Below are 24,129 nucleotides of genomic sequence, written 5' to 3' on the forward strand. Positions count from 1 at the left end.
TCTTCATCCAGCAAGGTTAGTCCGGACGGAATCGGTGCCCTGCGATATCAACAACCCCTTGAGGAAACCCCCCAGGTATTCGGACCTGCACGTCAGCCAGACGCTCCCCAAAACCAACAAGCTCAACAAGGTGAGCACCTCTGCCCGCACCCTCGTGCTGCTGCCGAAAGAGATCCGAGTCTCAGGCACGATCACCACTACGTGATTTAGGCAGTAGGAGCTGCCTAAAAACCTTCTGGGGGGGGCTTAAATTAAAGAAATAATCCCACGGAGCGGTGCTAATTCCAGAAGCAGAGAGAGGTTGACCTTGGGGTTGGGTTTGCCAGCAGGGGGTTGTGCCACCCCCAATATTATTTCTTTGGAAAATAAAATGGGACCAACTCTTGCGGAGTAGCCCGTGTCCCACCTGTCCTGCTCCACCGTGGCCTCTTGGTCTCCAGATTTAAGCTGGGGTTTGGGGGTCATTTGGGGTCACTGCTACCACCTGAGACTTTGGTAAATAACAAATTACAGATAAAACGAACCCAGAGTTTGATTGTTCTCCTGGCAAAGCTGGTCAAGCCAGACCTGGTGGCATACCAGGCTCACTTGCTTTGGCCCAGTGTTAGTAGCTATAAACCCGACATGGGGTTATTTTTCATGAAATTTAAAGTTTGTTGCCTTCAGTAGAGAATTTCTCACAAGGGCGGGAGGTGCTCAAAGAGAGCGAGATCCTTGGTGGGATGGGGAACAGGTAGTTAAATCCTTCAGTGTTGGTTTAAAAAGTAGTTAGAGTGTCACGTGTGTTAGGATGGTGTGTATCCAGTGGCCTCCCTGGAAAGCCCAGCTCATTTAAAAATTAATCAGTTTGGACAAAGTCACCTGCTGGGCGGGGAGCTCGTGCAGATTTTCTGCTTTGGAGGGGTCTTGCCATGGGTGCAGCTCTCTGGAGATGGGAGTGCTCAGGGTTGCCGAAAGTCAGACCCTATAAAGTGTCTCCAAGTTGGGCAGCAAGCTCATAAGCTTGGGAAACTCTGGCCTCAGTTGCCCTTTTCAGAGCTAAGATATCCCGTCAGGTTCTTCTGGCTGTTTGCTCCCAGGTGGCCCTTTCTCCCATCGCAGAGGTGCACCCGAGACTGCTGTCCTTGCCTTGATCAGGAAGGGTCAATGATGTCCAAGCAATGTCTTCTGTTGCATTGACTGATTCTTTCAAACCTGCCTCAACTCAGCCCCCTGCTCCGAGCGAGGCAATAGGGTTTTTGACTCAAAGGAGGTCAGCAGAAGCTGCCAGGTCCTCAATGTCTCCAAGGACTGAACCCCAGGGAGGTGTTCCCTCAGATCTGGTCTTGGTGACTGTGGCTCTGCAGAGCTAGCAGAGCCCTCAGCCATGGGTGGGGCCAGCAAAGATGCCTCATTGCTGGTATGAACTTGCCTTGGTGCAAACCATGAATAGAAATGCCTTTGGAAAAGGTCAGATTGGGGCTTTGGTTGTTTTCTAGGGCTTCTGGAAACGAGGGACTGTGTAGCTCTTGCTCCATAGGGTCCTCTGCACTGGACCACCTTGAGGTAGCACTGGCTGGCAGCGCTCTCACTGGCTCTTCCCTTCTTCTCTCCTTCCCTGTATCCCACAGGACCACATCCCAGTGCCCTACCAGCCAGACTCCAGCAGCAACCCTTCCTCCACCACTTCCTCCACACCCTCCTCGCCGGCCCCGCCGCTGCCGCCCAGTGCAACGCCCCCGTCCCCCCTGCACCCCTCCCCGCAGTGCCCGCGCCAGCAGAAGCAGTTCAACCTGCCAGGTACCTCTGCTTGATGAGAGGGGTTTGTGCCCCGGGTTGTCCTCAGGGTAAGGACCTGCTCCAACCACTCTGCTGCCTGGACTTAGGCTGCGACTGGGAAAAGTTGGAAGCGGAAATGAGCAGAAAAGATGAGTTTAGGAAAGTTCAGGTTGGAAGGAAGTTTGGGAGTCTCTCTGGTCAAGCCTTCTGCTTGAAGCAGGGTCAGAGCTCAAGGCTTTGACCCACTTTGGTATTGAAAACCTTCAAGGATCCATTCAGCGCGTTGGGTAGTGGTAGGGCTAGAGGGGATGGATTAAAGCTGGAGATGGATCGGTTCAGATTGGACGTTAGGAAGAAATTCTTCCCCATGAGGGTGGTGAGACCCTGGCACAGGGTGCCCAAAGACGTGGTGGAAACCCCCTCCCCCTCCCTTGGAGTATTTAAAGCCAGGCTGGATGGGGCTCTGGGCAGCCTGATCTAGTGGGGGATGTCCCTGCCCATGGCAGGGGGGTTGGAACTAGATGATCTTTAAGGTCCCTTCCAACCCTGACAATTCTATGATTCTATAACCTGCTGTGCTTGAGACTACACAAACCTTTCAGGCATGACTTCTCCGTGATGTGCCTCTACAGCAAATGGGAAACAAGGTCTTACACCTCTACAAGAGTAATTTGGGTTGACTTCACTGTGTCTTTGGGGTGATGGGCCTCCAACAAGCTTGCCGGGGTGATAGTGGGGAGTTGCTGATGCTGAGTGTATCTGACATAGCTTGTCCCACTGAGTCTTGTCTGGGTACCTGGCACCCATCTCTTCCTGGAGCTCTTCAGGGATAGTAGAAGAGGCAATTTGGTCACAGTGGCTGCAGGACACAGGAGCTGCATTAAATGGCCAAAAACTCCTTCCTGGCTTGAGGATGTGCCGAAGCCTGTCCCAGCCTGTCCCTGGAGCTTCCCCGAAGGTCCTGGCATCATTCCTGGCAGTGTGATGGGGCTCAGCTGTCCTCAGCCAGGCCAGCTGCTCCCAAAAAGAGCCTGGTGAGGGGAGAGGAAGGGGACCCATGGCTCTGACCCATTTCTGAGATGCTGAAGCCCTCATGGCTGCCCTGGGTCTGGTGACCCCTGCTTGGACTGTGGTCTCAAGCTACTGAGAGGCTAAGGTCCCTCCTGCATCCCCAAACCCCCAGGTTAACAAACTGGTCTGGTCGGAGGGAAGGTCAGAGCTGCTTCTCCAGAGGAACCAGATGTGCTCTGCTGATCCCGCTGTGCCGTGGTGATTCTTCCCTTCTGTCTTGACAAACCTTCACCTAGAGAGGAGGAGGAGGGAGACAAGGGGGGATTTGACTGGCAGGATCTATCACCACAACAACCATCCAAAAGCTGGTAATATAAACCCAGCAACCAACCGACAAAGGTCTTTTTGTGCCTGGTGAGGTTGCAACCGTGCACCGGTTTCCCTTACGGGAGCGCCTGGAGCTCTGGTGGGATGCTGGGGGTGTGTGAGGAAGACTGCAGAGGAGAGAGTTCGTGGTGGTCCGGCCAGAGCCGACGCATCCTGACATCTCAGCAGCGTGATAGCTGGGCTCACAGCCGGCAACAAACCCACCCTTTGGACCCTGCTTGGGTCTGGGAGAAAGGGACAGAGGGTCCAGCAGTTTGGTGACTCTGTGATGCATCACTTCTGGAGCTGAGACCTCTGTGCACGTCCTTTGAGATGTGGTTTCACGTTGTTTAAAGCAGAAACCACAGAGGTAACCCCCAGAGCAAGCAGCAGCATCTCCTTACGGGGACCACAACATGCTGCTACTGCCATGACTGCAGCTGGGTCAGCACCTCTGGCACGCTCGCCTGGCTGGTGGCGATGGAGCAGGGCAGGATCAGACCCCGGCAGCTCAGGGCGGGTGGTTGCTCCTTGCTTTCGTGCCCTTGATGAGCAGAGCCCTGCGGCAAACGGGAGCTCATCTGACACAAATCAAGGACTTACTGTGCTTTCATCTTCCCACGCGGGAAGTTCTCCGTGCTTCATCTCATCGAGATGGTCATCTTGGGGATTAGGATTTGAGCCTGGAAATCGCAACACCATGACCTTTTCCTGCCAGAATTACCTTTGAGTCTTCTTTGATCTCAGCTCAGAGGGTGCTCAGGTCCCGTGGCAGAGCTGAGGTTGGTCTTTGGAGTCTCAAAGCTGAAGAGCAGAAGCTGAGGGACAGTCTTTGGGGTCTTGAAGCTTAAGAAGAAAGTGCCTTCTGAGTTGATGCCACGCTCTGGTGGTCTCAGCAGCTCTGTCTTGCTTCAGACCCATTACCTGCCCACACATGTGAGTCAAATCAGCCCTTGGGCTTTGCCCGCTGGTGATGGGGAGCTGGTGGAGGGTACCACCACCCAGAGCCCTTCTGCAACATTTCCTTCAGTGTGCCGAGAGGCAGGCAGGGAGCCCAGCAGGGATGTATCTCTGAAGCGTGGAAAAAACATGCAGTTGGGTGGGCTGGATTGGGCAAAAATGAGCAGCAGCTACAAACTCATCGCTTAGGGGTCTCCCTGATGCTGAGCAGTTCCCGAAGGTCGGTTGGGAGATGAGCGCTCAAACCTCACGGGCAACCGGGTGTTCAAACCCCACAGGGAACTTTGCAGATGCTATAGAGCAATAACTGATGGCGGGAGAAAAAAAAACCACCCATGTTTGAATCCAGCCAGATTGATAGAGGGTCTTAATTTTTTTGGCCTGGGCACCCTATGTGCCATCGTGGATGGCATTGTCTGGAGGCATGGAGGTGGGAAAGGTTGGGTCATGCTGGGGGGAGAGTTTCATGGGATCTCTCCAGCTTGTTGCTCTGCAGGTTGGTTTTTAACTCCTCTTTTTTCCCTTTTCCAGCTTCCCATTATTACAAATACAAGCAGCAGTTCATTTTCCCAGGTATGTCCCTTTGAAAACCTCTCCGGTAAAGCAGGGTGCTGGGGTATCAGTTAGGAGGGTTGGGTGCATGCCTGGCTCTCCTAACCCCTGGATTTGTGCAGAGGGGGCTGTGCTCAGCTGAGTTTTCTCCCTCAAACCAGTATATTGCTGCAGGACCGTGTGCTATGGAGATGCCGCAGGGCTGGGTGGCCTTAAGTTACACCCAGCTTGGGGTGTAACTAAACTGGACCTGGGGACAAAAGGTGGTTATCGGTGCCGTTTCATTCCCCTGGGTGCCCCCAGCACTGGAATGAGCTCCTGGTGACTCCCAGCTCCCTCTCACTTCACTTTTTTCTGCCCAGATGTGGTGCCTGAAACGCCAACCCGAGCCCCGCAGGTGGTCCTGCACCCCGTCACCTCCAACCCCATGTGAGTACCTCCTCCTCCTCCTGCCTGCCTTCATCTTCCCATCCCCAGGCAGCACATCCTCCACACCCCCTCTCTTCTGGGCACCCATGGGTGCTCCCTTGGCTTTGCAGGACCCTGTCTGGGGCTCAGGGATGCCTTTTGGGCAGTGAACAGTCTGGGTGAAGTCCCAGTGTCCTCACCTCCCTAAGGCAGTGATGTTATGTTGCACCATTGCCTGCCTGTTTGGGTTTTTTTGTTTTCTTTTCCTAAATGCCATTTTTGAAGGATTTCACAAGCCCCGTGTTTAACAGATAGGGTCTTGCTCCGGGCTGCTATGTGGTTCGTGGCTGGCTCACCCACGCTCTCCAAATTACATTGGCAACGGCTGGGGGGGCCAACAGATCTTGCCTCAGGGGGAGGCAATGGGAGGGACAGGGATGAAGCCAGGAAATTAATAGCAAAGTGGTGAAATCAAAGTCACATATATATATTTTTTTTTCCCTCCCTGCCTAAAGCAAAGTACCAGACGTATGGACTGGCAGGCTTTTGAGGGCAAATAGCTTCCAGCATGCAAAACCCACGATGCTCCTCTTGTTTGCCCCATGGAAAATAACCCGTGGGGGCTGCTGAGGGTGCCCCAGGCTGGGTTAAACCGTAGATACTCAGCTTTGGGTACTTGGGAGACTGGAATTTGTGCCTGGGCTAAAGGCTGAGCAGGAGGAAGCTTCTGCTCCTGCCAACGTGCCACATGTCGTGATGGGCAGCAGAGGCCGTTGGCATCTCCCTTGGAATTTTCCTCCATGTCCTCTCTGGGATTTATAGCTCTTCAGCAACAAGTGAGGGGGATAGGAAGCAAAGGACCACCCGGTTTGAGGGGCTTGAGGAGTGTTACGCCCCTCCTGTGAGCCTCACTGCCTCTGGGAGGGGATGTTGGTATTTGTATTATCGATAATTGTAATATATAAGATATTTATATGATGCTCGGAATCACCCGAGCTGCTCCAGCTGGTCCTCCCCAGTAAATTCCCTAAAGGGGGAAGGTCATTGAAACCTCCACTTCTCAAAAATAATTGTGGTGCTTGTTCTCTCCTCTTTGGGCTGCTGATCAGCCACGCTTGTCACTTTGGCTGGCATTCATTGGGGAGGTAATTTTGATCTTTGAAACCACCTAAAAATGCTGTAAGCGTATGCCCCTGTGCTGCCTCGATATCATCAAAGGTGTTGGGGGTGTGAATTCATCCCTTACCCTGGGTGAGCCAGGGGGTGACAGCTCCCGGGGCGCGCGGCGACGAGATGGAGACCTGTCCACGTGCTCCCACATCGCCATCCTGGAGCATCAATTAATGCAAAAATGAATGTTCCTCACCCTGGGTGAGCACTCAGGGCTGTCCATAGGGATGGCTGGGAAGGGGTTTCTCCTCTAAATTAGCAGCAAGTCTGGTGCTTCCCCTCCCTCGTCCCTTTAGTCCAGGCGCGGGGCGGTGCTGCGGGAAGCCGGTGCGCGCTTCCCACCCAACGGTAATTCAGGAATTCTTTTAACAGCTTGGAAGGGAACCCATTGCTTCAAATTGAAGTGGAGCCCACCTCGGAGGTGAGATGGCTGGGACTCGCTCCTGTGCTTAATGGCCCTTTGTTTTATGTACATCCCGGGGCACTTCTTGCAGATAATTTTAGCATCTGTGCAGCAAAATGGCTGAAAATCAAATTAAGGGCCGGATCTGATCCGTGTCCCCATCCCATGAAGAAGGACCCTGATGGGCTTCGTGTCTGCCCTCAAGTCTACCATTAAATAAGCTTTTCTGAGGCGTGTTAAAGATGTGGTGGAGGGGAAGGGGTGGAGCGGGGGAAGATGAGGATGAAGCTTTTAATTGTAAATCCTGTAGGAATATAGCATCACGGGAAAAGTCAGACCCATCCCGGGGGTTGCCAGGGTGGAGGCAGTTGATATTATCTTGGCCAGGGTAAGAAGAAATGTTGCTTTCAGACAGATGAGTTAAATTCTCCTCTTATATTTAACCCCTTTCTGGGCTGCACAAAAGGCACCTTCCCGGTTTCTTGGGGTCTGAGCGAGGAGTAGGTGGGTTGGTGGGGTTTGATCCACGTTTCCCTTCCTTGCCCAACGTTTTTCCCCCGTCGTGTTTTATTGCGCTCCCTTTGCCCTCCCCGCCCCAGAACGAGGAAGGCGCCGAGGAGGTGCAAGAATCCGAGGATGACTTCGAAGAGATGAACCTCTCGCTCCTCTCCGCCCGCAACTTCCCCCGCAAAGCCAGCCAGACCAGCATCTTCCTCCAGGAGTGGGACATCCCATTCGAGCAGCTCGAGATCGGCGAGCTCATCGGCAAGGGCCGCTTCGGGCAGGTCTTTCATGGGCGCTGGCACGGCGAGGTGGCCATCCGCCTCATCGACATCGAGCGGGACAACGAGGACCAGCTGAAGGCTTTCAAGAGGGAGGTGATGGCGTATCGGCAGACCCGGCACGAGAACGTGGTGCTCTTCATGGGAGCCTGCATGAGCCCTCCCCACCTCGCCATCATCACCAGGTAAGCCCTGACATCTCGTGCTCAGCTGGAATACTTTTATCTTCCCAAAATGCATTCCTGGAGCGTGTCCAGAGCAGGGTAATGAAGCTGGGGAAGGGTTTGGAGAGCAAGTCTTATGAGGAGCGGCTGAGGGAATGGGGGCTGTTCAGCCTGGAGAAAACCTTCTCGCTCTCTGCAACTACCTGAAAGGAGGTTTTAGTGAGGTAGGGTCGGTCTCTTCTCCCAAGTAACACGCGACAGGACAAGAGAAAATGGCCTTAAGTCGCACCAGGGGGAGTTTAGATTGGTGGGGGTCAGGCAACTGGTGACAGGATGAGAGGGCACAGTCTGAAACTGTGTCAGGGGAGGTTCAAGTTGAGTCTCAGGTAGCCCTTCCTCACGGAGAGGGTGCTCAGGCACTGGGACGCTCTGCCCAGGGCAGGGGGGAGTCACTGTCCCTGGCGGGGGTTAAGGAGAGGCTGGATGTGGCACTGAGGGCCCTGGTCTGGCCCATGTGGTGGGATTGGGTCATGGGCATGACTTGATGATCTCAGAGGGCTTTTCCAGCCTCAGTAATTCTGTGATTCTGTGAGATTATGAAAAATGTCTTCACTGAATGGGCTGCTAGGCTCTGGGACGGGTTGCCCGGGCAAGCGGTGGAGTCACCATCCCTGGATGTATTTAAAAGATGTGTAGATGTGGTGCGGAGGGACATGGTTTAGTGGTGGACCTGGCAGTTACAGTTGGACCGGATGATCTTAGGACCTACCCAAACAATTCTGTGATTCTATGATTTTCCATCTGCTCTGACTGATGCCGTGAAGCAGAAAGCAAACCCATCCAAGTGGGTCCAGGCAGATTCATCTCCTGTAGAAGCAGAGCTTGAGACAGTTTGTGGCTTTTTTTGAGACACGTTTGTTTTATCCAGTGACAGGAATGAGTTGTTTTAACCAGGAGGGATGTAACCTGATGAGATTGGCAATTTCTGTCTTGTTCTGGTCCTTTTTTTTTTTATGCGTGGTGGCCTGATTGGATTTTTGAATGGGTTATGGGGTCTGGACCCTGCTTGGAAAAACCTCTAATTGCTTAAGGCAGCCGGTTATGTGTGAACACCACGTTTCAGGAATGACTTGATGCTGTGAAAACAACTTAAGTGTCTGATGTGTTGGGTCCAATGATCTGTGAAGGAGCCAGAAGGGCAGCAGAACTGGGAAAACTGGGCGCTTGCAAGGAGGGCTGGTGCTTCACAGGTCTGGAACCCATCCAGGAGATCTCCTCGCTCCTGAGGAGGTGGGAGATCTTGCAAGAGAAGTCACGGAGCATTTTTTCCCTTTCCCAAAGCTGTTGTCTCTGTTACAGCCAAAACTGGGTGTGGGAGTGAATTAGGGCTGGGGCCAGGGGAGGGAGATTGGGGGCTTGAAGGGCTGGTGGCACTGGGGTATATCGGTGCTGGGGATGAGACTGCTGGAAGGGGCTTCTTGCAGCTGGTTGGGGAGCAAGCTGGGATTTGAGGGGCTCCCAAACCATCTCAAACACCTCCAGAGCTGCCTTGGTCTCAAGGAATTCCCACGTACCTGCCATCACCCATGTGCCTGGTGGGAAATGCGGCAGCGAGCAGCCTGGCGTGCTCCTCACACAAGTGGGTGATCACAAAATCTCGAGGCAGGGAGGCTGCAGCAGCTCCCGGAGCAACTGTTGTCATGCAAAATGCATTTATTTTGGAGTATTCGATTATTTCCCTCGCCTCTGGACCCTGTGTTCAGCCCGCGGGGTTCCACGCAGTGCCGCTCTGCATCCCACCACAGGTTAACTTCTCCCGGAGAAGTTTCCCCAAGGTGAGCTTGAGTTTCCAAACCTCCTCCTGGCAGCATTTCAAAAAGCTTCCGACAGCTGTTAACGATGACAAATTGCATCAGCCTGCCCTAACGTCCCCTTGAAAGAGGCACTTCCTGGCCGCCCCCCTTCCCCTCATCCCCACGGGTGCTGGGGTGTTTTCGCTCTGCTCAACAGCCAAGGGTTTCAACCCAAATTTGCGGCTCTTCGTGCCGTTGTTTGCTCACCGGTGGGTTCACAGGCTGCTTTTGGCTCTGCATCCTCTGCAGATGGGTTGACGCTGAACAGGGCTGGTTCTCCCTAGCTTGGCGACTGGAAAAAAAATACTCGTATTATTTTGGACCAGTTCTCCAGCTATTCATTAGCTTGGGACTAAAAGCTCTTTGAAAAGTGTGGAAACATGCGGATTGATGGGTGCGTCAGAGATCCCATCAGTCCGTTACCCCACGTCGCTGCCTCGACGCACCTTCTCTCCCTTTGCAGCCCCTCTTTGCTCAGGCTTTTCAGTCCTATTCAGTTTCAAAAGCTGGGCGATACATTCTCTCTTTTTAAATTTTTTATATATGTACATATTATTTTTTTTTTTGTAGACACCAAGTGATTTTTATTCTAATGCCTCTTTATACAAAACCGTAAAGGTGCCATTTCTGACAGTTTGACAAAATGAATATGTACGCTGTGGTAGCTTGATGCATTAATATGAGGTCTGGGGAGCTCTTGCTTTTCTTCCCAGCTGCACTCAGTCCTTTTTTTAAGGTCAAAGCTGAGCTTTATTGGGTTGCCTTAAATATAACCTGTGCTCGCAAAGCCTCTGAGCACTGCCTGCAACTGTCGACCTGCTTTTATCTGTATTCTTCGAAGGCTGAATTGACACTGCAGTATGTTTATTTATTTTTTTTTTTCAATTGCAACAGGAAACCTGTTTGATTTTTTCCCCTCTGGGATTTCTGGGGTACGATTGGTTCGTGGCCAGTGCTGGTTCTGGGCTGGCTATGGAGATGCAGGAAAGCTGAGGGGGCTCAGCTCAATCTCAGGGAATTTTTGGGAAGCCCATGAGTGCACATCCCTTAGCCTGCAGGTCATCTCCAGACACAATTTGTTCTCCTTTTGAGGCTTCTTGAGGGGGTTCTGTTCTGCTGGTGCTTCCCCACGAGGCATCTCTGGGCTTCTTGAGGGAAAGCATCCCTTGCATTTCCTGGGGTGAACGTTTTTTAGGGACTTCTCGGGACATCTCTGATCCTCTCCCGTGGCGAAAAGCCTTGGAAGGAGGTCTCCATCCCACGTGTGCCTCCTTCTCCGGCTTTGCTTCTTGGAAGAGGCTGGTGTTTAGGAACCAAAGAAAGTCTCCTGCCATGGCATAGTCGGGCATTGTAGGGAATGAGTCTGGGAAGAGGACAATGTGGTGTGAGCTGGGCTGGGAATGGATATTGGGGATGCTGGGAGGATACTGGGAATGGTCCGGGATGTTGTACTGGAGGAGGAGGGAGGCTGCATCATCACTCTTCTGAAGGGACTCAAGTTTCCCCCTGGGTTTACGGGAAAAACTTTAAGCCAGGCTTTGCTTGCAACGGGGGAAAATCAGTCCCTGCTTTCTGGTGGGTGCCTAATTACAGCTACAAACCTGGGATGTCCAAATTTCCTCACCCGCTCCTCTCCGTGCGTGTCCCGGGGTCGAACCGGCTGTGTGTGGCAGAAGCCCCTTTTCTGCTGGGTGCCCAGAGGTGGTCGCTCGAGGAACGTTCTTTCCGCCAAGGGGAAAAACAGTTTCTTGTAGCTGTTAAAGAAATCTCCGTCTTCCTGCCGGCATGCAGCTGCCAGTCCCTGGAAGGGGCTTTACCACGCCGCGCCAGAGGGGGTTATTTATAGACGGGTTTATTTTTACTCTTTCACGTCCCTACGTTTTCCTTCCTGCTCGCTTGTGATATATAAAGATTGTCTCATTAGCAGAAAGACGTCTTCCCCTCCAAGCACCGCAGGCAAAAGCTGGAGAGGGGAAACTGAGGCAGCAGCTTGCCATGATGCTTCAGGTTAACGCTCTGATTTTCTCTGTATAAACCATTGGGACCAGATGACTGGGACCAGTGCTGCTTAATATCTTCATCAAGGATGTGGACAGTGAGAACCAGTGCATTTGCAGATGACACCGAGCTGTGTGGTGGGGCTGATCGTATGTCGTCCGGCGGGAACTGGGTGAGCGGGAGAATTGGGCCCACGTGAACCTCATGAGGTTCAACAAGGCCAAGCGCAAGATCCTGCAGCTTGGGTCGCTGGTATGAACGCAGGCTGGAGGATGAAGGGATGGAGAGCAGCCCTGCGGAGAAGGACTTGGGGGATGAAAAAAATGAATATGAGACAGCAATTTGTGCTCACAGCCCAGAAAGCCCATGGCATCCTGGGCTGCATCCAAAGCAGCGTGACCAGCAGGGCGAGGGGGGGGATTCTTCCCCTCTGCTCTGCTCCGGTGAGACCCCACCGAACGCAGGCTGGAGGATGAAGGGATGGAGAGCAGCCCTGCGGAGAAGGACTTGGGGGATGAAAAAAATGAATATGAGACAGCAATTTGTGCTCACAGCCCAGAAAGCCCATGGCATCCTGGGCTGCATCCAAAGCAGCGTGACCAGCAGGGCGAGGGGGGGGATTCTTCCCCTCTGCTCTGCTCCGGTGAGACCCCACCTGCGGTTCTGGGGTACCCAATATAAAAAGGGCATGGGCTTGGTGGTGAGGCACTGGCACAGGTTGCCCAAAGAGGTGGTACTTGCCTCATCTCTGAAAACATTCAAAGTCAAGTTGTACAGGGCTCTGAGCACCCTGATGTATCGCAGGTGTCCCTGCTCGTGGCAGGTGGGTTGGATTAGATGACCTTTAAAGGTCCATTCCAACTCAAACCGTTCCATGATTCTTGATTGTCTCTTAAAATGACTGTCTGGGTCGGAAAGGAAAGGAAGAAATTCAGCATCTTTTGGCAATGGGGAGGTGGCGACTCCAAAGAGCGCTTCCATCAGAGCCGCTAATAGATTTTCTCTTGGGTAATGAGCGGTGCGGACAGTTAACATTCATCTTAATTAGTCTTGAGCAAGAGCGAATCTGAGCCTTGGCGCTTTGAGCTTGGCGTAATGGATAGCACGAGACGGCATCAAAGACCTCAGCCCAGTGGAAATGAAAGGACTGAAAAAACCTGCCGTGTTTGCTGCATCCCGGCAAATGACAAGTTGGTTTTGAACAAGCCAGGCTTGGGTAAGCTCACGTCAGCTCTTAGGGGCTCCTGGTCTTGGCCACCCAGGAGGTCCTTCAAAGGACCAAGTCTGTCTTTCAGTTCTGTTAAAATGGCTTGAGCCACCCACGGTGGTGATGGATTACAGAAACGACCAGGTTTTATGATTCTTGGTGTTCCTCCTGGGATAAAAAAGAAGGAAAAAAAGGGATTTGAATGCTTGTTGATCCCTCCCAAGGGTCTCCTTGAGAGAATAGTGGGGACTGACACTGTGAGTGCAGCATTCGGGGCAGGCACTGGTGGTTCCTGTTGGATGGGAACGTCATGTGGAAGAAAGGAGCTGGGTTAGCAGGTCTGAGAGGCAGGAGAGAGGAGGTTTAAGCTGGAGCCTCCCCCTGCTTTGAGCTCCCGCTGACTTGCTGGGAGGGAGTTGTTAAGGGCAGCTTTTCTCAGAAGATGACTTGGATTTTAGTAAAAAGCTCAAACGTGGCTCTAGGAGCCTGAGCAAAGACCCTGGGATTTGTACCCTGAGATGTTTTTGGCCAGTTTTGGGCTCCTCCCTCATCACAGCATGACGCCAGAGTGACTTGGGAGCCAACTCGATGGCTGCTGGCGATCCCACCTGGGGCTGCATGGCTGTGATTTATGTCCATGCCGGGAAGACCAAGGAGAACATTGCAGGACATTAGGAATTAAGTTTGACCATGGCAGGGCTGTATAAAGAGAATTAATTTGTCGAAGGTGCCTTTCAGCAGAGGAACTTGGAGGATTTCTGCCTGAGAGGGTGCATTTCCCAGGACAAGCATAAACCCAGGCTCTCTTCTCATGTGAGATGTCAGAGATAAAAAGGGAGTTTGCTTCTTTTTTTTCCCCCTATGGCAAAGCAAACTGGATTTAATGACAGGGACCACATCACCTGCCACCAGTTAATAGGGAAGAATATCTGAGATGCTACAGCTGGATCTTACAGAATAGTTTTCTTGCACTGCAGGGGCAAAATCTTCGGGTTCATGTTGATTTTATCAATTATTTCTATTCTGGCTTCTGGACTAAGCTTGGCTTTAAAAGTTCACCTCTTGCCATGAAAATCCAACACTTCCGTTGTCCCAGCTCAGCCGCGAAAGGTTTGGGGGCTTGTAAATCTTCCTGCTGGGGACTGGGTAGCTGTTTAATGTGACCCAAGGGACAGGAGCCAAGGGGAAGGGTGTAAAGCCATCATGTTGAAGACAAAACAGCTTTGGGGCCGCTTGGTTTTTCCCCCGTGGGGCCAGGAGGAGCTGCGCAATATTCTCTCTGGGGAGCTGTGTTGGCCCTTTGGGCTTTAATCACCGACAAATCATCCTTTTTCTCCTCACTGCACCCCAGTGATCTCAAAATACATCCTAGCAGCCTTTCTTTCCCACCCGGGAAAGTTAAGTAGGAGCTCTAAACCTCGCTCAACAGGATGGGAAACTGAGGCATGGAGCTGACCCTTCTCTCCCTACTCACAGGTGTATTTTGGGAGCAGAAGCTGTGAGATCCTGCCTCCCCTCACCCCCAATCCCCTTCTCAAGCTTTGGGAGCTAAATCCTCACCTCCTTCCTCCTACTTTCTGCTGCGCTTCCCCTTCTTCTAGTGGTTAAATAATGGAGCTCGTCGATCATATAATAAATAGGTATCGACTTCATGCCCCGGGCTGGATCAGAATTGATTGACCCGTGGGAATACACTCCTCCGCGATCGATAAAAGGCCATCAGGCTGGATAAATCTTGATAACGACCAACAACAGGAAAGTCGATAGGTGTATTAATATATACGTTAAGCGAGTATATATCTTCCGCCTGGGGACAAGCGGTGCTTTTGGCGGGCTGGGCTGGAGAGGAGACCAAAATATCCCCAGAGTGGGATATAACGTGAGCAAAGAGGATGGCAGAGATGGGAAAAGGTGGCAAAAGCCTCCACGAGGGTGTTGGATACGGATAAAAGAGCTGCCGGAGCTCTCCTTGCCCCGTCGTAGCATTGAGTTGGTCCGTTAGCGCCGCTGTAACGTGCTCCTCCAGCCAGGGCTGCTTGAAGGGAAAGTTCTCCTTTGTGTTTGCAAAGTGTGTCAAAACAGCCCAGAAATCTTTCTGGTTTGGCCGTGACTCCTTGGGGAAAGTACTTAGCGCAGCGGGACTCGGCGCCGAGGCACTTCACAAGAGAGGAAGGGATTTAAGCGGGTGTTTCAGGGAAAGCCTATGATGCAGCGCCCTGCTGGGAGATGGTCCCACCAAATCTTTCTGCTCGTGCCAGCTCCTCCCTTTGCCACAGAGGGACAACTCCTTATTTTAGACTTCTTTTATTTTAAATTATTTTTTTGGAGGATCCTCTTTGGGGTTGTTTGCTGAGGGAGGTCAGGGAGAAACCCGCGCGCCGGCATCCTCCTGCCTCACCGACTCTTTTGCCCAGGCAAAGACATCCCTCCTGTGACAGCACGATTAATTTTTCATTAATCATAATTATTATTACTAGTCCAAAGGGGAGTCGGGTTTTAGCGAAGCAGCCGTCTCGATCAAAAGCCTTGCTTCTTCCCTCTCTTCAAAAGAAGGATGTGGGGTGGTTTGGGTTTTGGTTTTTTTTTTTAGTTTTTTATTTATTTTTTTGTTTCAATTTCTTTTCCTTCCTGAAGTTCAAAATAGCAGGAGGAGCACGGCGCGGAGAATTTATTAAGCTCCTTCAAAGGCAAGGAGAGGGCGAAGCGCCTTCGCGCGTCCCCGCGCACCCAGCCAGCCCTCCTGGAGCCGATTACAAGCACACCCTTTCAAAAGGCAGCAAGTGGCACCTGAAGAAGCATCGAGTATTTTCGGATGACTTGTTTGCAGCGGGAGCTTTAGATAAGCCGCCAGGGCCGGCGGCTGCTTTGCATTCACCTTTCTCTTGGCTCTTCTCCCTGCAGCTGTGGAATAGCTTGTCTCTGACACCATCTCCTTCAAATAAAAATGCATGGATTTTGCTTTTTCTTAAATAACCTTATTTTTTTTTTTTCCCCATGAGTTGGAGCTACTTTTCGGGGAGGCTGATTTTCCCTCCTCCTCCTCCTCTTCCTCCTTCTCCTCCAGCCCTCGCCGTTCGGCTGGGCTGGCTGCAGTTATCTCATGTGCCAGCTGCTGGGAGGAAAATTTTGCTTCCTAAATAATATCCATCAAAGGGTGGCGGAGAGAGCGAGTACGGGATGAGGGGAGCATCCTCTCCTCAGGGCTTTTCTAGTTCCCCAGGCTAATTTTGGTTTGCAGAGGCTCCTTGGTGCAAATCTCAAACTCCAGGCTGGGCACCTTTGGGCTTTGCTGGGGCCAAAAAAACCCCACTGCTTGTGGCAGGGGATGAATTCCCTGTGTCTTGGTTGGGTTTGCTTTGAGAGACTTGTGTAAGGGTTCCATGCAGAGGTGGAGTTTGATGGGAAAAGCATTTTCACCTCTGAGTGGGTACGTGTGGCTCAGAGAAGAGCTGCTTCACTTCGCTTTTGAGCTTTCTCTTTAGCCTGAGACCTAACGAACTCATTGCAGCTCGTGCCGGTCCCCCTTGTCCCAGCTGACTGTCCCCTCTGTCCTCGGGGTGGTCGGTGAGATGGAGAGGGCTCGGGGAGCCCAAGCTGGAGGATTTTGCTGCTCAGCTTCGCTCACCACGCTGGGAGGCTCGAGCTTTTTGATTGATTTTGAGGGAAACAAAGCCTCGGGATAAAAATTAACCCAAACCTCTCCCTTTGCTGCTCTTCCCAGCCTTGTTTCATTTTTTGTGAGACGCCTTTGCGGCTGCTGACTTGCGAAAGCACCACTGCCAGCCAGGGGTGAAAGGGAAAAACAAGCCAGTATATGGGAACAGCTTGAAAACTTCCTGAATAACTGGGGCACATGTAAGAGTATGCAGGACTTGTTCCCGCCCTCCCTGCCAGGCCAGTCCTCTTTAAAGGAAATCACATAAATGCCAGCTCAGTGGCTCTGGTTGCTGTGGCCATGTCTTTCTTAACATTCCCCAAGGATTTCTTTTATTTTTTTTCCATTGAAACATTAAAAATCTGTAAACTGATGGGGAGTGTGGAAGCATCCGAGCAGCCCCTCCTTTGCTCTGTCTTTCCTCAAGCACAGATGTAACCTGCTAGCAGAGGTATTTTTATATTAAAGTAGTTATTATTAATTCCCACTCTCTCCTGTGACTCCCCTGGGTGTATGGTGCCGGCTATCGCCATGGTATCTGAGCTGGTTCCCCATAAATCAATATACCAGCAAGTAATGAGCTTCCTGGGGTCTGGCGTTTATCACTTTGGGGTGTTCAAACGATTCTGTTTAATTTAATGGGCATTTATGTGGATGGTTGGACAGAGGGAAAGAAAACACAAAACACCGGCAACGGCATCACAGCCCGTGTGCAGCGGCTGTGCCATCAGCTCTGGTCCTGATCCTGCTCCTGAGAAGGAGCCAGGCTGAGGTCTTCAACCCCATAGAGGTGGTGTCCATTGATGTAGAGGTGGTGGCCATCGGCGTAGAGGCAGTGGCCATTGATGTAGAGATGGTGGCCATCAACATAGAGGTGGTGGCCATCAATGCAGAGGTGACAGCCAACGTTCTAGAGGTGATGGCCATCAGTATGAAGATGATGACCATCCATATTGAGGGAGAGGGGAAAAAAACCGACTGGCTGGGGGATTGATGAGGCTGTTTTCATATCGAATGGCAAAAATATCAAGAGGCAGGGCTCCAGCTCTTCCTCACTCATCCCTCCTAAATTGTTCCTCTGCAAGTCTCTTTGGCTTTGCTCCCGCTGCTGATGTCTTCAGCCCACGCTGGCGAAATGCAGAGTGTTTATAAAGCAATTTGGGATTTGGCTTGCTTGACTGAACACTTCAAAAACTCATTTTGAATAGAGAGCTGCATCTGTGGCAGGATGGGGCTGCAAGGCCAGGACTATCCTGGTGCTGAGGAAGGCCGTGAGCTGAGGTTGCTCCACAGGTTGAGGTGCTTCATGGGTTGAGGATGCTGGGGACCCCTTGAAGGACCTTTGCATCTCCTTGAGTCATCCTTGCTGCCTGTCAGCTCTGTCTGGGGCTTGGTGCGATGCCAGGGCACGTGTCACCACCCTCCCTGCTCTGCTGATGGGTGGGATGGAGAAATCTAGGAGCAGAAGACAAGTCTTTCTTTATGAATACGTACTTCGAGTGGTGAATAAGCTGAGATCGGGCTGAAGGTGCCAATCATCTGCCTTTGTTTCTGGTGTCAAGCATAGGCACCGCTGGCTTGCAGCCGGCTCGGTGCCTCAATGCCACGGTTCGATGTAGACCTCTTGAAGTGGAAAGGCAGGAGATGACACGCGTGCCCCCCCAGGAGCCGCGCTTTGTGCCTCGCCGGATGGGGACCGATTGACGGCAGAGACGGGGAATGAGAAAATTGTTGAGCTCTGCCATGAAAAGGTTCTGCAGGTGGTGGCTGAATGGGCTCAGGTGCTGCATAAAAGGTATCAACCAGGCTTTATCTCTGCATTGGCAGCTCCTTATCCAGCAAGAAAACTCCTGACAAAGGCCAGGGCGGCGATTGCTCGTTGGATTCGCTCAGAGGAATTATTCAGTGAGGGGAGGAGAGCGGCACCTGGGCTGCCTCCACGGCTCTGCCGAGGGCTGAGGAGCAGTGGTGGCATGTCCCATGCCCTGGTGTCACCAGCCTAGGTCCAAGCAGTGGCTGCTCTCCTCGTGCTGGGCACATCTGCTGCTTCCTTAAGTGTGGTCCTTCTGGAAATGATGGGAATTGCATTGATAAAGGGCTGCAGGCTCCAATTCCGGGGTTCCCTCTGCCATTCTGATAGGCAGGAATTGGAGGATTTTTTTCTCTAAACAACACTTCTTTCTGTAAAACAACTCATCCTAACTCGCTTTAGGGCTGAGATCAATCCCCCTTCCGGCGCTGATTTATTCATTGCATTTGCAGTGTCAGATCATGGCTTAACAGACCACAAGCACCTTCCTGTAATGGTTTTCTCTGGGAGAAAAAAAGTGTTTCTGGGGATTGAGGAACTCCTTCATACGCAGGCAGGTCATGGAAGGCGGCAGAAAGCCCATTGCATTGCAGATCTTAGAGCTTTTCAGGATATTTTTTTTTTAAATCAAATTAGTGCCAAACCCCTTCATGTTGTAAAGGTGGTAGAAAGACTGTTCATGTCTGTCGTTATTTTGCGCTCTTCCACTCCGGCTGCAGAAACCCGAGCGTTTTCTTTATCGCTTATTTCCAAGTAGGAGTTTGAGTGCTTGGATCCTAATCTCCAGACAAATTGATATTTGACTGCAGCCAAACTCTGGCAGAAAGATAGGAAGCGGCTGGCTTCGCTGGAGGAAGATCACATTTGTAATTATGGGTGCCTCGGGTTTGCAGTCCAGCCGGTGTGGCCCAGGGACGTGCCGAGACACCTGGGTGAGGAAAACCATTACCGATGAGGCAGTTTCATGGATACAGAGATACCCTAAAACCCTTGCGTCCGCCAAGGCTATTTCCAACTCGACGCAAAAGAGTCGAAAGGATGTTGTTGTTTTCCCAAAACTCGTGAGATACAGGACCGGTCCTGGTCCTGCTTCACTGCTTGACCTGAAAATTGTGTTCTCAGCCCACGGAGGGATGTGGAGCAGAAGGGCCCTTTGTATCTCAGGACTTCTGAAGAGGCAGGGAAATTTTATTCCCAATAAGCATCATCCCAACCCCATTCCGTTGAATCCCCCAAAGAGGCCTGAAGAGCTCAGCCTGCACTGAGCATCACTGTGCTGCCTCTTCTTCCTCACCCAAGCTGGGGGGTCCCACCCCTCCCCTTCTCCTCCTCTGAGCAATGAGGCACACAGGCAAACTCAGGGCAGCTCGGGGTGATGCTTCCAGTTGCAACAAGGCATGGCTTGGGCTGGTTATTTTCATCCAAAAAAAAGGTAATAATAAAAAAATCGGGCAAAACCGCCATGATCTCTCAGGGGACCAACCCAGACCAGACCATGCTGGCATCCCCGGGGCTGGAGGAGATGGGGAAAGCAGCAGAGGGAAGAGCAGAGGAATTAAAACCCGTAACTTTTTATTTGTTAACTAGACCAGGATCAAATTAACGTCTGCCGAAGCCTCTTTAACGAGATATGTGTCAGTCGCTTTATTTCCCGGGCACAGGTATCCAATCTCCTCTTTCTAAAGTTGCCTGTAATGAGCGTGGGTGGATATAGAAAAGCAAAAAAAAGCCCGCCTTTTTTTTCTTTTGTGAGTGGGAGTCAAGGCAGCATCCACCCACGTCCTCCATTATGATATTCAAATGTCAATATATTTTTAATTGGTTTATATCCCCCTCCAGCTGCCTTTGGTAATTAAGGCTCTGTAAATAGATTTTACTGTAACTGGTACGAGAAGGAAAATTGGAGGACGTTGTACAGTGGAGCGGGTTGGGTTTGGGGTTTTTTTTTTATTTCCCCCCCACCTTCTCCCCCTGCCTTCCCTCTTTTGACTCATTCCATCCACGAGCTTTGAATCCTCTGCAGGGAGAGGACGCGAAAATCTGAAGCGAGAGGGCACCGGCTGATTTTACTCGTGGCTGAGATGTTGGGAAGAGCCAGGGCCCAGCCGAGCTCGCCTCTTTATGGGGCTCAACACCACGGTGATGGGCTCAGGATGCACTGAGCTCCCTCCCAGTGCCAAACTGGGGAGAGTCCCCGGGTTCCTCGCTGAATCCCCAGTCTGCCTGGAGATGTAGCCAAAGCTCTCGCAGTTATTTATAGTTCCCTGCCGCAGCCACTGCCTTTGTAATTTGGGGATGTTTCTCAGCGGGGGTTTATAAACTGTGGTTTTATCTTCTTTTCCTGTTCTTTCAGCCTGTGTAAAGGACGGACTCTCTATTCGGTGGTGAGAGATGCCAAAATCGTCCTGGACGTCAACAAGACGAGGCAGATAGCGCAAGAAATTGTGAAGGTATGGGACGGTGTGGGAGCAGCTCGGCGCCGATGAGGGGCTTGATCTGGCTGAGCTGCTCTGGGGAGCGGGAGTGGAGAAGCCAAGGAGGTTGGGCAGGACAGCACCTTTGAAATCCAGGTCTCTTAGACCTCCCTCACCCACGCTGAGTTGAACCGAGGTGACCCCAAGGCTTTCCATGGGCTCCCCGTGCAGCGGTGGGCTCCTGCCGGCCGCAGCTCCTCTTCCTCCTTAGAAGTGCAGGTTGTTTAGGTCCAGCTTTGCTGCTATGAGGTTGGATATTCCTCTCTTCTTGGAAAAAAATAAATAAATCTGCTGTTAGCCTGAGGTTTCCGCGTCTCTGCAGTGGAAGCATCCCTGCAGCAGAGGCACTCAGAAGAGTCAGCGCTGTGGTGCTGGTGGCACGAGGCCACGTGTCCTGTGAGGCAGAGCACACGTATGTATTTTAGGGTGAAAAAGAGCTTTTCCTGTCACAGGGATGGCTCCAAGGGCATCTTCCACACTTCAGGTGTGACCACCTAAAGAGATGCTGGGGAGGACCCTCATGTGGCAGCGTCAAGGGGCTGGGAACCTGGGTCCTGGGCCCTGAGAGCTTCCCATCAAGTATCCACAACAGCTTGTTTTCTCGAGAGATGTTGAGCCACAGGAGAGTTGTACTGTGGTTGCAAATGTATTTAACACCAAAAGTGTTTGCTGTGTGTCCTACGTGCCAATGACGTTGACCGCCAGCCAGCACCTCTGGCCTCCAGCAAGACCAAATCATCCGGGGCTGAGCTCTTGTTTCTACAGAAAAAAAGAAAAAAAAAAAAAGTTTTTCTGGCAGATCTTCAACTCCCTTAATCATTCAAATTCAGAATACATTCTACAATACATCCTGAATGATGCCATTCCCCTGCCTGTGCTTACGCCGTCTCTTGTTAGATCGCCTCTTTTGCCTGTATTTACACCCAGATTTAGCAAAGCACGTGCTGCTTTTTGAGGAGATTCCTTAAATTCCCCCAAAGTCTGGGCTGCGGGCAGGAGCTGGCAGTCCAGTGTAGGTTTAACTGCTTTGCTGAGCATCCCAGGAGTGATGGAGGGAAGCCACAAGTGATGAACTTGGCATCTTGGTCCTGAGACACTGAGCAGGTCTTCCCACTCCACAGGTGCTCCTTGGGCCCATGGGACGATGGTGTCAGCCCCATGCAGGGCTCTAATGTGTCCCAGGTTGGGTGGTGGCACCTTCTTGCAAGCTCTGGCTCACAGGTTGAGGTATCTGAGACAGCTCAGAGCCTCTCTACTTCATTTCTATTTTTGATCCATATTTTCTGCTTTTTGAAGATGGCTTTTTCCCACTGAGCAGACATCAGAGGAATCATATTTTTTCCCCTGACTACCGCCGCGCTCATGCTCCGAGTTCTCGCCTCCCAGATGTTCCCAGCGGGAGGTAACGCATCGGTTCAGCCCCTCTCTCGGCGCGGGTTGCTTTGCTTCGTGTGGGTTGGGCTTTTTGAGGACTAGACGGAGAAACCGCTGTCTTTTGCAGCTGCACGTGCGTTAGGGACGGGTTGGCAACCTCAAACTCTTGGTGGTTTCGTGAGGCATCACCAGCACTATGGAAGCATCACTAGATCCGTGAGGTGAAAGCATCACCGTGAAGAACATGGGCTGTGAGACCTGCTGGAGCAAATCAGCACGACTGCGTGTAGACCTGGCTGTAGCCCCAGCACCCAACCAGCTTCCTGGTGTCCTCTCCTCCTTGGGAAGACGGGCTTGGGTGCAGGGCAGAGGAGCTTTGGGTCTGACCCAGGTCCCTGTAGGAGTTAGCAGATGTCCAAAGGCAGACTGGGTGGCATGGGTGCTGAGCTCAACCTGTGCAGCAGAGGAGGGAGGTTTGTCAAACCCAAGCTGGTGTGCACCAGGAGAAGCAGCTTCTCTGCCTTCCCACCTCTCCATGTCAACAATCAGCAGATGTGAAGGATGTTTTGGTAAACTTAGAGGGGACTGGTGTGGAGAAGTGAAGGAAAACTCAGCTGTCTCAGTTGTGTTTGGGGTGGCATCACCCGAAAGAACTGACAGCAAGACCACGGCAGAGGCTGAGGCTTCGGCTTCTCCACCTGCTCGCAACGGTTGTTTGCCCCAATCCTTTGAGCCCCGTACGCGATAGGTGAGCCACGAAGCCTATCGGATTATCGTCGTGCTGTGATCCTCCGGAGGCAAAAGTTAATTTATTGAGGAAGCGATGCCGGCAGAGGGAGCTGGCTTTTCACACACGCCGAACAAATTAAGGCGTTACTGGGCCCAGAGTGTTTTCTCACAGCTCATCCCCACGGAGGGGAGCCGGGGGAAAGGCGGCAGGACTGGAATTTGCAGTGGGATTTGTGCATTGCCCCGCGGAGCGAGGTGAGCGAGGGATTTGGGTTTGCTGAGAGCTTCTCTGGAAATACCTTCAGCACGGGCTTGGCTGTGTTTCAGGGTTACGTGGAAGGTGTGTTCCCATCCGTGCAGTGTGAGTGTGGGTGGGTGCAAAGTCCTTGGTACCTTTAGGAGTTTATTTTCCTACCTGCTTATGGCAGGGGAGTTGGAACTAGATGATCCTTCAAGATCCTTTCCATCTCAAACCGTTCTAAGATATGGTTCTATCATCCTGGGCGTTTGTGTTGGAGGATTTGTGGGTTCGTCAGGTTGCTTTCCCAGTTTTTCCAGATCATTCCTGAATTTGGATTGTGCCTCCCAGCTCCATGTCGGCTGCAAACTTAAAAATGCATTCTCGTTATGCTGCCTGCCTGGATACGTGAAAAGATCAGACCTAGGATGGACCTCCGTGGAAATCCCATTGATAGATCCCCCCGTGTTGGTGACGGACAACTGATATTCGCTCTTACGCGACATTTTGGTGTTTATCCTTCTCGAGCTTCCTCTAGACCAAATTTGCTGAAGAGAATGAAAAGTGAGACAGCATCAAAAAGCCCTGCTGAAAGTCAGGATAAATGACTTTTTCATCCCTCCCCATTCCCGGAGCTGGTTATCCCGTCGAGCCGAACATCCGTGGAGCTGTTGGCAGGCTGCTTGATTTGCCGATGCTAAATAAGCCTGGTGTGGGGAGGAGGGGGGTTGGATTCCCCACCTATGGCTTTTTTTTTTTTTTGCATCATTAGCAATAATTTTAATTAACCACCAAGTAGCTTTTCCTTAGGGGGAAAAAGAATTCAGGCAGGACTCCCGCGAGGCGCTTGTTTCCAGGCTGATGGTGTCGGCGCGCGCATTAATGGCTCAGCCCGGGCGTGCGACAGCTGTGATGGAGAGCGTTGACTTATTACCCTTCTGCTGCCAGCCCCCAAAGAGAACGAAGGCGAAAACATCTTCCTCATCATCATCAATTTCTCAGCAGAGGATTTCAGGAACGCGGCTGTGGGATTGGTTTGCTGCCCTTGCGTAACCCATCAATTGGGAAGAGGAGCGGATGCCTAGATACCCACACCACGAGCCCGTCACCCTCTGTGGGCATCACCCCATGCCCATCCCAAGCCAGGGAACCCCTCGACACCTGCCCTTTCTCCAGGAAAATTTGGGGACATGGCCCAGCCGTAGCTCGGTAGCGCG

The 24,129-nt window shown here is 51.9% G+C and overlaps 1 protein-coding gene across 1 annotated transcript in view; it reads left to right on the forward strand.

Annotated features, from left to right (window-relative positions):
• Nucleotides 1-24,129, forward strand: part of LOC104277913 (kinase suppressor of Ras 2-like) — a gene marked incomplete at its 5' end in the record, with an annotated part of 42,421 nt that overhangs the window by 11,223 nt on the left and 7,069 nt on the right. The window contains 7 exon segments of the mRNA XM_009874720.1: nucleotides 12-130; nucleotides 1,611-1,779; nucleotides 4,627-4,668; nucleotides 5,010-5,076; nucleotides 6,598-6,646; nucleotides 7,228-7,595; nucleotides 20,451-20,547. Of these exon segments, the coding sequence (XP_009873022.1) occupies nucleotides 12-130; nucleotides 1,611-1,779; nucleotides 4,627-4,668; nucleotides 5,010-5,076; nucleotides 6,598-6,646; nucleotides 7,228-7,595; nucleotides 20,451-20,547 (911 nt within the window).

Source organism: Apaloderma vittatum, unplaced genomic scaffold, assembly GCF_000703405.1.
Source record: "Apaloderma vittatum isolate BGI_N311 unplaced genomic scaffold, ASM70340v1 scaffold16260, whole genome shotgun sequence".
Lineage (NCBI taxonomy): Eukaryota > Metazoa > Chordata > Aves > Trogoniformes > Trogonidae > Apaloderma > Apaloderma vittatum.